Below are 15,883 nucleotides of genomic sequence, written 5' to 3'. Positions count from 1 at the left end.
TTAAGCTGCGCCTTCAAAACAAATCTGTTAAACCTTTTGGCTTAGTTTCCATGGCTCACATATTTGTTTCCTTCATTTTAGTATGAGCGTTCCTGCGCACCCCGCCTCAAGTTAAGGTGCCCCTTGCCCCCTAAATTGCTCCCTCGAATATTTGGTGAAGGTGCCCCCAAAACGCTCCCGGTAACAACTCAAACAGAGAGGAGTTTGTAAACATGAATCCCCACGTTAAAAAAAAGAAACAGCAATTTGTCAGAAGACATAGCCTGGCATTTGAAGCGCAGCAAATGCAACAAGATAAATCTAAAATGAAGATATAAAAGGCATCTTTATTTATTGCTTGGACTTTCACGACCAACCAAAAATTGGCATGTGACCCACAATTTGGGAAACATTGGTCTAGAACAGTGATACTCAAAGTACGGCCCGGGGGCCGCACGCGGCCCTCCTGACCTTTAAATGCGGCCCACGGGGCAACAGCAGCACTGGGCTGCCCTTTACTCGACACAGCACTAACATGGATTTTTTTTTTTTTTAAATATACAGCAAACCTTTATTCAAAGATTAATTGCAGTTAGGGAAAGGAAGTAACTAGGACCTTAACTTTATGAACACATTCATTTTTAAAGATAGCTACTACATGTACATGCTTAGCTTCCCCTACTCCCACTTTACAACCCCTGCTTGCATTAGTGTGGCCCTCGGTCATGCCATAGACCAAACTTTGTGGCCCCCGGGAAAATGCATGTGAGTTCCCATGGTCTAGAACATAAGGTGTAAGATAATTTACAACTGTTGATGACTAGGATTGCAAACTATTTTCTCAGATAGTCCCCTCTCCAAACCGCACGGGTGGGGGGGGGGGATACAAGTTGTGAAGATAGTGACGGCCCCCCAGGTTTAATTATGTAACTAGGAACATTGCCTCTTCCAATACCCAAGTGAAAGCTGCACGCCCTAAATAAAAGTGTTAACATTCATCTTGGCGGGCAAGAAACCTAGCTTTAAACCATTGAAGCTGCATGCAGACACTAGTGCAGGGGGTTGAGGTATCTCTATTAGCTTGGCACCACCTGTCGCAGTTAATGTATTTACTGGTAAGCAACGACGAACAACTAACGTGGGTGGCTATGGAGCGGACTACAGTCCTGGATTGGGATACCCATAATGACACCACGACATTAAGCTCTTGCTTGCCTACCATGTAGGCAATGTGGCAGTCTTGGAGAGACTCGCAAACTATTAGGCCTGGATAGCCACATAAACAAAGGAGCGTTGACTTGGTCCAATGGGGGCATAAAAATAGGACACAAAAGAGTTAGGAGGAGACCGTGGGAAGGAAGAGGGATAATTATGTTGAGAGACCCTTTTGAAGGAGACACACTTAAGTTCAACAAAATGTTTAGAGCAGACTTTGGTTTACCCCAGATGCAGTGTTGATAATATTGCCAATTACAAGCGCTCTTAGATTTCTCCAGCCCAGCAGCATTGCACAGCCCGGTTGGAGAAACATTGCACAGACTGTTCCTGAGTGAGCGTTAATCAAGCCCGCTCAGCCCAATCTCCACACTGCTCTCATGCTTACAAGCAGCGCAGGGATTGATTGGGGAGTCCGTGATACTATCCCAGGGACTGCTTAAGCAGAGGAGCACAAGAAAGCTGGCAGCACCAGATAAGTCCTTTTTAGGTCTCGGCTAGCGAAGGCTGCGCTTGCGCAGTCTCGCTCGCGAGATTTAATGACTTGGAGAATAGGGGCTTGAACCCGCCCCTCTTCTCCATTGGCTGGCCTCTTGAATGCTGGCCAGCCATTGGAGAAGAGGTTTGTCTCTCCGAACAGGCCCCGTCCTTTTCGGATTCGGGGGCGTGTTTTTTGTAACTTTTCTAATCATCTCCTCTAGCCAATGGCAAGAGGAGAGAAAAGAAAAACACGCCCCCGAATTCGAAACCGCCGCTGCCTTTCTCCGAGGCATTTCTGCTTCGCCTCGGAGAAAGGCGGTGGTGTGCTTGTTAAGTCCCTGGGTCAGGCTGCGCAATCAGAGCAAGCGTGCAGCAAGGTTCCCACCCCCACTCGGCTCCGCTGGAACAATCACTGCTGTAGAGTTATAATCGTGACTTGCCCCGTAAACCCATGTTCAAACGAGCAAATCCCTGTTTTGAGGTAATTCGCCATGGATGCGTTCTTTGTATCCCGCTTGTCAAATACATTGTCGGAACATTAACTGACAAAACGAAGAAGGTGAAGTGCCATGTATGTAAACAGGAAGCCACACGGGTCCTGCTCTCAAGCACTAAAGATTATTATGTCTTGAACAACCGACCCCAAGGAGACGACGGGAGAAAAAAACTCTCCAAACGGAATATACTGCGAGAGGAAGAAGCGATTTTGTACCTCCTGCGTAAAACATTACAAGTCGGGCACATTTCTCTGTTTACAGGCACAGCAACACGGCGTTTGCAGAGAAATGTAAAACACTAGTTAAAATAACGGGTTAGGAGGCTTTGAAAAACCGACCTTATAAGGAAGTGTTTTTAAGACTAGAGTTACACATCCGACGGATTGAAAAAAACCAGACATACGTCCGAAATCTAGAATGGCCATTCACGTACCAGCTCCCTTAAACCATGCCGGGAGGAGGAAAGGCGTTAGAACAAACGAGGCATTTGCTATTAAAAAGTTTAAGCTTAAATGTGCTGTCACGGGAGAAGCATACCTGTTCCAGTCTCCCTCCGTTGCTACCAAATGCGAGCACGGGGATATAAAACACCTCTCTTCGGAAAAACTATTTCCCAGTTCAGCCATCTTCCCCTGCTCCGAAACACCGGGGGATTAATAACAAGCAGAATTATGCTCGACTATCCGAACGTCCAATTCCCATTCCTCTTGTTGTTGTCGGGTTTTCCCTCCCGCTTCCCTATTGCGTTTCGTTCACATCAACATCACTACCAGCTACCACCGGAAAAAACTTCCGCTGCTTCTGACGCAATTTCCTGCCTCCATCTTTTTCGCTGGAGCGCAGTGCTTTAAGATTTTAGACGCTCATCAGACGGCATTATCGGAAAATCTGCCTGCTTTACTCTAAGCGCCAGCACAAGAACTGCAGTTACATGCCTGGCAGACCTTCTGAGTCAGGACGTACACTACAAGCTTTTACCGGTCAGTGTCGGAGCTCTATGCCTCCTTGGCCTGTACAAAATAATTCAACTTCCCTCGGAACCCGCCATCCACCCTCGCGATTTACTGTTTATCGCCGTGTTTCCGGGGCTCGGGCGCCGCCAAGGCCGTTGCTGTGTATGTGGGTTGTATGGTCGTGTGTGCGGGTTGCAGGGGGAAGCGTGGCGTGATCCGCCGATGGTTGGCAAAAAAAGCGGCATAGCGTGGCGCTCGCTCAAGGCGCCTTATGTCTCGGCAATCGAGGATATATTGGGGTGCTAGTTTGGGCCGAAGTATATAAGAGTGCCTTTTCTATAAGTCTGTGGGGTCACTTTGCTACAGATGGAAAAGTGACGATTGATAGCAACAATCAAGCTCCATTGGGGTGGGAGTGACAGAGATAATGTAGAACTCCAAGATCATACATGCTGACCAGACCCGATTCAGGTGGGGTGAAAAGATCAAATTGTTTTCAATTAGCTTCGTCCCGGCTAAAGTTTAACTCACTACAGTCCGAGCCAGTGTAAAAAAAACACCTCCCACTCCGTTGTGTTTTTCAAAATTACACTACCATGTTTAGGTCTCCCCTCCCCCCTTGTCCCGCCCACATACGGAGGTTCTCTGCTGCAGTATTACCGTGATCAGGCGTCCTGCGAGTGCGTTGGCACAGGGATAGTTTGGTGACTAAACGCAGCGTCCAGGATGCAATGGGCACTGCTTCCCTGTCGGGCATGCATTTACACAGCAGAGGACGATTATGAGAGAACGGAAGAACTCCTACAGGGTTAAATAAAGAACGAATCATTATAGTAGCAAAAGAGGCATTTTGTTATAAAAAGTTATTAATATGCCTGACCAATTCTCTCTGTTTAAATGTATGTGTAGTACATTTTTTTTGCTTGATGATGCAATAATTTTTGGAAGGTACTGGTCACCTGTCGATAAAAAAAAAAAAAAAAAACACACAGACGTTTAACTGTACAGTGGCATGCTGGTCCGTGTGTGTCCTTTCTAACGAGACGTGCACGTCACACGGGAGGTTTGTATTTTTAATGGGCTGGTTTAAAAAAAAAAAAACTCGAACTTAATTCTTTCCAGAATAGCTCCCATGGTACTTTGGGACACGTCACTGGGGTTACGCTAAGAAAACTTCTAAGCAGGAGTAGAAATTGTGTGTAAAAGTCACCCCTCCTGCTCTGGGCCACATCACTCATGCATGTTCGACTACAGCTGCAACAGGGACCGGCTGATTCATGTGTTATTGTTTACATTGAACTGCCAATGCTCGAGACCCGCGTCGTGTCTGTCAAGCACCGCGCTTTCCCCTTCCAGGAGCGCTTTTAGACACTGTTTGGGGGCACTTCAGGGCGAACACTGCTTAGTATGATTCCTTCTTAGGTCACGTCCTCTAGCTCTTCTTGGATGTTGTGGAACTCAGCCCTAATGAATCTTCGAAGCGCTTTAATACAAGTATAAACTCGAACTGTTTTATCAATGCTTTTCTGCTCATTCAACACCCTGTACAGCGCTCTGAAACCTAGACAGAGTCCACGCTATGATAAACAGTAAATGATGCATTCTAGCGCATCGAAGCTGGCCAGTGTGGCACAGCACCCGTTATAGAAATTCTCTCTACCATAACAAAACATAGGCTTTCATTGGGAGTGTTTGGCAGTTTGTTTGAGCCGGGGCTGTGATGGATGCTGTAGTTTCTGAGTGTGATGCTGCGCAGGAGCCAAGGACAGGAGTCATGTGCGTCTGCTCTCGACCTTGTCTCCAGCTTTATCTTATTTTATGTTTGATGCAGAGTGGCTCTGTGTATGTGGGTGGCTCTGTGTGTGTGGGTGCAAATGCAATAGGTCTCGCATTTGAGAATGTCATGAGCAATGCCAATAGCTCTAACTTTAACAATGCCGAGACCATTGCATTGTAAATGCTTGTTATTATTAATCCCCCCGCTGTGTAGTTCCCGATGCCCCCCCTCATTGGTCTTTATCTGTGTCGGCCGCCACTGTGCAACTAACAACCACTGACAAAGCCAATAGCCCTGGCTTGTTGTAGGTGTAATGTTACTTGTATTATATATCTGGATGCAGTGCCAGCTAGAGCAAAATACCAGTATGGCGGCACACTAAGTTAAGTATGGATTTTCAACATGAGTGTGTTTAAGCCACGCCCAATTACATCGGCCACACCCCTTTAAAAGACCCACCCCAATTTTTTCCTCATGCAAAAAAATTGCAAACATACATTAAATAAATAAAAAAATACAAAAATTAAATAAAAAAAAAAATCACTTCGTTTTATATCTAACGTTTAAAAACATAGCGAGCACAACATTTCAACACTATTAAACTCAGTCAATGAGGGAATCGTGTTAAATGTGGTCACTTGCTCGACTTGGGGAGTGCTGGGGGTTTCATAGATACTCAACGATCAAAATGTACATAGAGGAAAGGGGTGAGCAAATGACAAAGAACCACCAGTTTTTAAATTCTGAATAATCACACTGATGTACCTACCTGACAAGTTTCAAGTTACAGTTTAATAAAAACACATCTAGCCATCCACTGCAATTCTCGAAGATGGGGCTACAACAAGGGCGGGGGTACATAAAAAAAGAGCGAGGACTTCAGCACTGGTGTTGAATAGCCTCGGTTATCTAACTTCGAAAGACAGGCAAATATAACCGACTCAACGAATCTCCTTACCTCGGCGCCGCCGAACCGAATGAGAAGCCCCCTCCACCTGAGGGGGTGCCTCCCGTTGTCGCACCCAGGGTGGCGGTACCGGCCCCGAACGAGAAGCCGGTGGCCATTCTCCTGACTCAGCCCACGTACCACGCGGAGCACTCCAGGCTCATGCGGCCCACGAAAAGACAGTGGCTGCTGATGACTAGTCGCAGTGACCGGGCGTGTTTACATCCCAGCCTCACAAGCTAGAGGGGGGTGGGGAGACGCATGGAGAGAGGAGGACTCGCTCCACACATAAACGAGAACCGCGCGCTCAACGACTGCGCACAATCACATCAACGAGATGACTCCAAGAACAGTGCACAGCTTCGCGCAATGCATGCCGGGCTCAAGTCAGTCGGGCCAGTGACAGCGAGGACGCCACGCCTATGAAAACTCTAGTTCGGGCCTCCCACTTGACACAGCGAATAGGAGAGAGATCAACGCAAGTCAAAGGAAAGTGAAAGTAAATAAAGTACGAGGTCAGAGTATAGGAGTTAGGAAAACACTTTTAAAAGGTGATGCGTAGGGAAGGAGACCTTCTCATCTTGCTTGGTTACCCGTCCAGTTATTAATGCACCGTTTGGTCGTTATCTATCGTTTTCACAAGACGCTCAGAGTTTAAGACGCTTGTGGTACGCCGGTAATCACAGGCAAGCTGGTAAGTTTCTACCAAAGTTTAATTCCAGTAAAATTGACCCACGTTTAGAGAGCGAGCCAGTCTGAGCAAAAGGCCTCCTGCAACTGCCAAAGGCAGAACGTTGCGCAAAAGTTTGTGCACTGACAGTTCCTCATAATTAACGTGGCATGTGGAAGCATGAATACATAAATGAGGCATACTTAGCCAAAATGATAAGATCAGGCAGGGCTTTAAGTGGGATGAAAAAACTGGGGGGGGGGGTGGAGGGGTCTCTCAAAGGGGCGTGGCCAATGTAATTAGGGCGTGGCTTAAAAATACGTATGCTGAAAATTTGTGCTTAGCATTGTGTGCAGCCTGACTTGTATTTTGCTATTTCTGTCATTGCATCAAGATATATGATACAAGTAACATTACACCTACAACGAGTCAGGACTATTGGCTTTGTTAATGGTTGTTAGTTCCATAAGATAAATAAGCAGCAACTATGGCTAGTATATAATATTGAAAAAGCTTCCACTTAAAGCCCCGGTGACAGCACGACAATGTCGCTGCTCCTGAGTTTCAAAAAGAGAAGGGAAATCCAGAGAGAAAATGACTCTTTAAAGGATTTCTCTTCTCCTACAACGCTCACCTGGCATGATGTCATGCTGTAACTTTTCCACTAGTGAGAAGTGAGCAGTCTGAGCAGGCGAACATGGATGTGCCTGCTGTCACTGCAGTCCAGGGAAAAACGTACCGCCTGTTCCAGGGCACAAAACAGAGCCCGATAGAGACCCGTTTCGAACCCCCCCTTCAAACAAGCATTTGCAATGCAATAGGTCTCGCGTTTACGCGAGTTTGAGCTAATGACATTGCAAATAACAATGCCTTTTATTTTAAAAGGCATTGTCATTTACAATGCAAATAGCGTAAACTTGTGTAAATGCGAGACCTATTGCATTGCAAATGCTTGTTATTTACTGCTCCAAAATAGGCTTGACATCTTTGAATGGTAAATAAAAAAACAATGACTACACCCTGCCATATGCATGTATGTGTGGTCTGATATACGTTTTCAGACATCATGCAGGGCAGCCATACTGTGCTGACCTATACATGTGCAGTGCATGCCTGATCATGCAAGTGCTTGTACGTCATTGCACTTTTTTTTTGCCAATGTTCGGCATTGGCAAACATTTTTTTTTTTTTCGCTGATGTGGAACAGCATTGACAAATGCGTTAGCAAAGTCAATAGGTGTCCATTGCTTTTATAAGCATGACTGATTGGCTTTGCCAATGCTTGTTGTAGTTTTCGGTAGCTGCCTGTATGTGCGTTGATACACCGAAGGGAGAGGGCATAGCCAGCTTGGCAGCAGTGAGGGCTGCAGGTGGGCCTGGTGAGCTTGTGCAGGAGGGTTTAAGGGTAAGTGCAGTGGCAAAAGGTGCTTGGGCTATTAACATCGGTTAGAACCTTGCAGGCGACAGAGCACACATTGCCAAGGGGGAGAGTAGGCAGAGTATTTCCACACCATGATATTGCGCCCGAGGTGAGAAGTGTTTTTCACTCTGTGAAAGTCTGCGCTGCGCAAAGTAGCAGGCTGGGGAAGGGTGAGAAACAAAAATTCAAGGCATGGTAGTAACATAGCGAGTTGCAAGTGTCTTGGGGCTCACCATTTCAACAATTGGAACTTCAAGAAACAAGCATTGGCCGCGCGGCAGTGAAATTAACGCCGCGCGGCCATGAAAGAGAAAGTGAGCCACACGGTAACAGGGAAGGCTGGCATATGGTGATCACTTTCGCGGCCACTTTGATGTTCTCAGTGGCCGCGCGGCTCACTGAGAACATCAAAGCAGCCACGAAAGTGATCAGCAGGCTGACAAATGGTGCGCGCGCCCGGCGCACGTGCACTGTAGTTGGCGGCCTGAAAAGCACTAGTTTGCACTTCCAAATCCCGCTTTCTCAAGCTCTCGCCAGTGCAGCGCTAAAGCGCTGGCTCCGGCGAGACCTAAAAACTACCGGTGCTCAGCACCAGTGAGACCCGGCCCACTTAAAGCCCTGATTAAAAGTAATAGAGTAAAAAAGTCCAACTCCCGCTACATTACAGAACAAGTGATTAAAAACGACAGAAGAACTATAATTAAATCTCACGTTGCCACTGAAGTTCTGGGCTGAAAACCATTGTCTTTTACAACTAGCTTTCAGTTAAAATCACACATATCTTGAGAAGTGTAAACTTGATTTCTGAATTTGAGAAAGTTTTTGGAAAATCATGGTGTACATCAAGGATTTGAAAATAGAAGATTTTAAGTGAAAATGTGATATAGAATGTGGCAGCGTGAGATAATATAGGAATCAACTTTTACTCTTCCCAAAAATCTCTGCTCCTCTGAATTTCATCTGGGTTTTGTTTCATAGACAGAGAAAAGTATTTGATAGCAAAAATAATCTGTTATAAATAAAACCTGGTTCCTGTGTTTAACTCTCGCATTTCAGATTTCAAAGTAGTTAGCTGTCAAATACATACTTAATTCTCTATGTTGAAATTGGAACGAGTCTACACTTAAGGATGGGCAGGATGAATCTACAAAAGTCCAAATCAAATGCTAATTATCTCAATGGTACTCAAAACGGACCGCCTGTGCCGGGGCACAAAACAGAGCCCCCTTTAAAAAACTAATGGTGATCAGCACCAGTGAGACCCGGCCCAGGTACAGAGATAGAAGTCCATCCGAAGCTAACAAAGAACAACCGACCAAACGTTAAAGAACAGAGAATTTAGTATGCTTAAAAGATAACTGATAAACATTCTACATTGCACTGCTAAGCAGTGCTTTAAATGAGAAAATAGAAGTGCCGGTACTCACTAATTTGATTGGGTAGGCCTCGAGGGGCAGTCAGGGGCGTGTCTGGGGGCATGGCTGTTTGGCAGTGTAGTAATGTTATTATTCCGGTGCACGAGAAGAGCGCATGCAGCCTTCCACGAGGTCCTTGCATGTGATCATCTCGTGTACAAACTTATTTACATTTAACTGTGTTCCACGCTCCGTGCCGTTTACTGACTAGCGGACTTTCAAGTGATCCAGCGCAACCCCTAATTCATATGCCAGGGACCATGAAACATGTCACACATAAATCACTTACCAAACAACAGGGCCCGTCACACATTACCCATAAATGATCCCTGAAGACGAGCGCTGGATTAGGGGGGTTTAATTTTCTCAGTTTTTGTATATGTACAGTTCTATTAATAACACATTTATTTATTCCTAACTATTCTTAATTTCAACTGTCTTCTTCTGGTCGATGGACCATTAGTTGACGAGTTGATGAAACCTCACTCCATCACAAGCAACATTCATTTTCGTGCTTGAATCCGCAGCAGCTGGGTGCCGTGGTCGTGGGTGTATTCTGTTTCTGAATAAACACCCTTTTATTCAACAACTGTCTGCTGTTTTACATTTAACATCCTGGAGACGATTGGATTACACACCCACCGACCATTTCAACAATTTTATGGATTTCACTTTTTCTACCTTGGATTACAATCGGCAACCTTTTCGCTTGCTGCACTGCCTGGATTGTCTTTTTCCTCAACTACTCGGGAGTCCTCCTTCCCCAATTTCATTCCTTCTACCTTCACGGATCCTCATCAGAGACGCTGCTCATTTCGGCGTTTAACACGAGATCGCACACGCCGATCTCCAACTCCATGTTTTCCTCCTTGCCATGTCTTCTTCTTATTCAAGGGAGCACCGCACTGCATTCAAAACAAGATTGTGCATGTTAATCTCCAGCTTTACGTGTTCCCCTCCCATTTTGCCCACGTCATTTAAAGGGGCAGCTTTTATTTCCTGTTTTGGGACCCTGCATGCGCATGCACACGCTATTCCCAACTGCAATGTTTAAAAATTGGAAGTGTTCATTGTTATCTCTGCTTCTCTTTGATGTTTTGGTGCATTTCATTAATCTGGTTTATGCTAACATCAAAACATGTTCAGGCAGGAGCCTTCTTTGAACGTGTACTGTTGATTGGTTAGCCTTCAAATCTTACAGCTTTCACTCAGGTACTGTCAAATTGTATTATTCCTAACTACTGGTGACATTCAAAATTAATTTTCTCTTCAAGCACAAACTTAGAACTCAGGCACCTCCTTTCCTTTCAGTGTTACATATTGCATCTTTACAATTTATAATATATTTGACTACTCCTGCTTTGCCTTATTTTGCTGATTTTTAAACTTCATAATTATAAACTCTTGTTACTAAGCATGGCTTCCTCTCAACAAATTACATACAGCCCATCCTCCTTTTTTACAGTCTCCTGGTAACTCTATTGTTAAAGGGCGTCAATGGATTAAACGTTTTGACAACTATTTAGTGGCAATTGACGCCACAGGTTTATCACCTGCACGTAAAGCGGCTGTTTTATACAGTTGTGTTGGTCTTGCGGCACAAAAACTTTTTGATTACGTATCTCATGTGCCTCATGCAGGCTCATGTGATGATTGGTACACTTTTAAAGAAGCCTTAGCTTGTTTAACCAAACAATACGATGAAGGACCGAGTATTATGCTAGAACGTCATCATTTCTTAAAAAGAAAACAAAATATGGACGAAACAATAGAGGAATATATTGCAGAACTGAGAATACTGGCATCTACGTGTGAATTTGTTGCAAATGTAGATTACGCCATCAGAGATCAGTTTGTTATCAGATGTTTTTCTCATAAGATACAGGAAAGACTGTTGAGCTGCAGGAACCTCACCTATCTGAAACCATTGATATAGCTAAATCATTTGAACGCTCCATGGTCTCCTCTAACATGATGGGCAATTTGTAAATTCTCTTACTACTCAACCTGAGGCAACTGTTTCTGCAATTTCAAACACAAACAGTTCTGGAAAATCTTTTCCAAGAAAAACTTTAATATGTTACAGATGTTGCTTTAGATCACATATTGGAAACTTTCCCAATTCCTCAGCCATTGGCAAGAAATGTACTGCATGCAAAAAAATTGGCCACTTTCAAGGCGTGTGTAGAAGTGCAAGGAGACCAATGAAAATTAACAGCATAGACTTCTCTGAGGATTTACAAGCTGTTTCATAAAAACTCACTAATGTTGTTGTGACAATTGAATGTAACTCTATTAGTGATATAGGTACAGCTAAAGGTCCGTGCTGTGATGTTTTTATTGCAGATGTTCCATTCCAAGCTATGGCTGATTCTGGGTCTCCCATCACAATTCTTTCTGAAATTTCTTTTCAAAATGCATGGCATGGTTCTATATCACTTACTCCCACAGATGTCAATCCCAAGGCAGTTGAGGAAACTGAAATTGACATTCTTGGTTACTTCAAATCCAAATTGATATGCTTAAGACCTCATGTTTTCACAAAGATTTACGTTGCAATTAAGGGCAGAGACATCGTTGGCTGGCAGGATCTTGCAAAAATGGGAATTTACCTTAAACCAGGCTCTGAAAACCCTATTGTCCTTGGTGATTTACCAAAAGGATATGTTACAGATGATACTTACAATATGGATATGTTGGCTATTAATACTTCTTCCTTTTCAGATCTTCCTACTGATGTCAAGGAGATTATCAACCAGCTTCCTATGGTTCTTACCAATACAATTGGTACTGTTTTGGGTTTTGAACACCAGATAAGACTTAAACCAGATGCTCAACCTGTTGTGCACAAAGTTAGACAATTACCTCTCAGTGCCAGAGATGTTCTTAAGAAGGTACTGGATAATCTCTGTTCTGAGGGTATTATTGTTCCTTGTAATTCATCTCCGTGGGTTTCTCCCATCGTCATCCAAATCAGGCGTCGTGAGACTCTGTGCCGACTTGCGCTCTTTAAATAAAAACATTATCATAGATTGTCACCCTCTTCCGAAAATCCATGACCTCTTAGCTGGTTTAGGAGGTTCCAAGTATTTTTCTCTAATTGACCTACGTCTGCATACCATCAAATTCCCCTCAGTGTCGATTCTCAAGAGCTCACCACTTTTATCACTCCCTTTGGGGCATTCAAATATCTTAGGCTGCCGTTTGGACTAGCCTCCGCAGCTAGCGTGTCCCAGAAACATATGGACTCACTTCTCAAAGAAATTCCTGGAGTCCAGGCATATCAAGACAACATTCTGGTTTACGCTAGCAGTCGTGAGGCACATAATTTCACCTTAGCCAAGGTTTTGTCAAAATTGTCTACCTCTGGAATGACCATTAGACATGAAAAATGCAAATTTGGTGTTCAAACTCTTGATTATTTGGGTCACACACTTCTCCAGAAGGTATCAAACCTAAACTATCACTGATCAAAGCTGTACGTGATGCGTCATCTCCCAAAGACAGAGATGCCTTGCGTTCTTTCCTTGGTTTAGCTGAGTACTACACTCGCTTTGTACATGGTTATGCCTAGATTGTTGAACCCCTTCGAGCTTCACTTAGGAAAGGTGCAACATTTTTGTGGAGTGATGATTACAAGATACCTTCAACCAGGTCAAGGTCATTATTGAACGTGCTCCTGCCCTTCAACCATTTCAGGATGATTGCAGATGTTTTTTAAATGTGGATGCTAGTTTGTCTGGTTTGGGTGCTGTTCTTTGTCAATGGGTGGGAAACAAGGAACACATAATTGCATTTGCCTCCCGAACACTACAACCTCCAGAAACACGCTACAGCACAATTGAAAGGGAAACACTTGCGTGTGTCTGAGCCATTCAGAAGTTTCGATCTTGTATTTGGGGACGAGAATTGGACATTTTCACTCACCATAAACCATTGGTTTACATTCTTTCTGGCTCTGGTCCCAATAAGGCTCCCGCGAGATTAATACGTTTACTTTCCACATTTCAAGAATACCATTTTGTAACACTTACCTGGAGGGAAAAACTTCAGAGTAGATTGTCTTTCTATCATGTCTTTGGAAACTGAATACAATGAGTGTGATACTGGTATTTCTGAGTGTGTGGTGGCAGCTATGAATGCTGTTATAGAATTTCCTTCTATTTCTGAGCACACATGGAGAGAAGAATATGTTAAGGATCACAATCTTAATAAAGTATAACAATTCATCATAGAAGGTTGGCCAGAAAGCAGAATGCTTTCTGGTGACATGAAAAAATTTGCTTACGTAGTCGATGAGCTGTCCATTGCTGATGAAATTGTCATGCGTCATGATTTGTTTATTCCTCCTGAAAATTTACGAAGGAAAATTATTCAGTTAGCACATCAAGGTCACCGTGGTATTTTTAAAACTTGTCAACGCATCAAAGAATTTTATTAGTGGCCTTCCATGGAAGCTCAAGTGAAATCTTCCATTGAAACTTGTTCAGAGGGCCTTTTATCTGATAAAAGATGGAAAATTTTACAAACTCCCTTACATCCCGTACCTTTTCCATGTGGTCCCTGGGACAAAGTTGGCATAGATTTTTCTGGACCTTATGAGTTGTTACCTGCATATAACACATTGTTAATTCTAATGGTGGATTACTTTTCAAAGTGGATTTTTTATTGGTTTTGTGATAGCCTCACCACTGAAAACACCATAAAATTTTTTGAACACATTTTTAGGTCTCGCCTGAGCCAGCACGTATGCGTTGCTCTGCGAGGCGTCTAATAAGAACTTTAAACTCAGACCACACGCTCGTGCGTGTGCTTTTTTATTTGCTCACACGCTATTGGCCTTTGCATGCGTCTTTCTAAGGAAGACAGCACGCGATTGGCCAACGGCGGGTGCATGTTCCGCCTTCTCTCTCCCCTGGCCTAGGGAGCTCGGGAGCGAGCAGCAGCGCGGCCGGGTGCCAGCTGCATACCTCACATTCCTTGCAGTGCGCGCGCATCACGCTTGTTGTTATTAGAATGGTTGCTAATTACAGAGTTTTTGGGGCTGTGTTAAATGCTTAAGCTGTGGCACGTGCGAGAAAAAGGATCGTTCACTTCCGCTGTTTTGGCCCCAGGCGTTTTTAAATGAAACCGTGTTTACTTTTACTTACGAGCACTTTGGTTCCCACGCTCGCTAACGGAGCAATGCTCTCCCTCTTCCCGACCAAAATGGATTTTTTCTTTTGTGTCTGCGATTACTTTTGAAGGTGGAAGCGCTGTAGTGCCTATGCTTGCTAACGGAGCAGCGCTCTCCCACTTCCCCGACCAGAATGGATTTTTCTTTTGTGTCTGCAGTTACTTTTGAAGTTGAAAGCGCTGTAGTGCCTATGCTTGTTAACGGAGCAGCGCTCTTCCACCCATAGTATCTTCAACTGTAGTGCCTCTATAGTAACAATCGTGGAGGTGGCCTGCGCTCCTTATAGTAGCTGCTGCATTGCGAGCACAGTCCCTGAGGCAACAGGAGCCGAACTGCAGTGACTTTTCACCCGCCCGGGGTCTAACTGCACCGTCACGCCGCATAGCAGTTCATATCTTTTTAAAAAGGTAGAGTGTGTTCCGAGTCTGTGTGGTTTTAACGGTTGGATCTGGTGTAGTTTTGTGTATTTTAGTTGTATTGCTTCATTGTTCCTCTTTTTTTTGCTGATAAAGCGATGTTTAATTTTAGTTACCAGCGCTGCACTTTATCACACAGCATGCTCACCTTTATTTTAGCATGGTGCTCTCAGCCTCTTCCACCTCTTTCCATCAGGCAGGCAGGGTGCAAATAGAGCAGGCTGCCCTAAATGGCTTTCGTCCGAATGGCCCCCGCAGCCTCTTCCACCTCTCCCGACTATCCGCCACGAATCACACCCATAGCAGGCAGGCAGGGCATAAACAGAGCACGCTGCCTAAAAAAGCCCCCCCCCCCACCGCTGAAGGCAAGCGCTTTCATTTTAAATTTACAAGCCTCAGAGCGGCAGAGTATTACAGACTACAAACATTTGGGGGATATATTATGTGACGTCACGCTATCTAATTGGGTTTATGCTACATTAGGGGTAATTAAACAATTGTAGTCATGCACATTTTACATTTGCAAATAGAGTGCCATGGATACCGCTCAGATGTTACCCCACCGGTTAGACAGTGTTTTTATACTGCATCTGGCTTTCAATCACCACTGTTTAGAGCACTTTCCGCTACTGATCAAGTTTTGCTGGATGGGGCGGTGTACAGCCGAGGTCGCTCCGTGGGCTTGTTTTTCACCTACCATGCTCGGCTTTTACAAAACAACAAAACGGAAACAAATGTCTGTATTTAGTTCTACCTTTTATCTGCATGCCTTCAAGCTGTGCGTAAATCAGTTGCTACCCGATGTCCGGTCGGGACCCTCCTCCCAGGGGCACCTGTGAAATCTAATGCAGATTGGTAAAACTCGGAGTATATTTTTCATCACGACACTTGTAAGTTATTTGTTGCATGAACAACAGTCTTCTGTGTGCTCCCATACAT

The 15,883-nt window shown here is 44.4% G+C and overlaps 2 protein-coding genes across 3 annotated transcripts in view; one reads left to right on the top strand and one right to left on the bottom strand.

Moving 5' to 3' along the window:
* The window catches only part of NUP58 (nucleoporin 58), a 353,742-nt gene extending 347,494 nt beyond the window's left edge, over positions 1-6,248 (bottom strand). For both annotated transcript variants that reach the window (XM_085621608.1, XM_085621609.1), the window contains exon 1: positions 5,860-6,248. In XM_085621608.1, coding sequence (XP_085477734.1) covers positions 5,860-5,966 — 107 coding nt within the window. In that variant the 5' untranslated portion in view covers positions 5,967-6,248. The remainder of the gene's footprint in view (positions 1-5,859) is intronic.
* A 109-nt stretch (positions 6,249-6,357) lies between these two features.
* Positions 6,358-15,883, top strand: part of MTMR6 (myotubularin related protein 6) — a 592,867-nt gene continuing 583,341 nt past the window's right edge. Inside the window, exon 1 of the mRNA XM_085621606.1 lies at positions 6,358-6,541. The gene's annotated coding sequence lies outside the window, so the exon portion shown is untranslated. The remainder of the gene's footprint in view (positions 6,542-15,883) is intronic.

Source organism: Triturus cristatus, chromosome 8 (assembly GCF_964204655.1).
Source record: "Triturus cristatus chromosome 8, aTriCri1.1, whole genome shotgun sequence".
In the NCBI taxonomy this organism is placed as follows: Eukaryota; Metazoa; Chordata; class Amphibia; order Caudata; family Salamandridae; genus Triturus; species Triturus cristatus.
The sequence above is the reverse complement of the archived record's forward strand: the minus strand, read 5'-3'. Positions and strand labels throughout refer to the sequence as shown.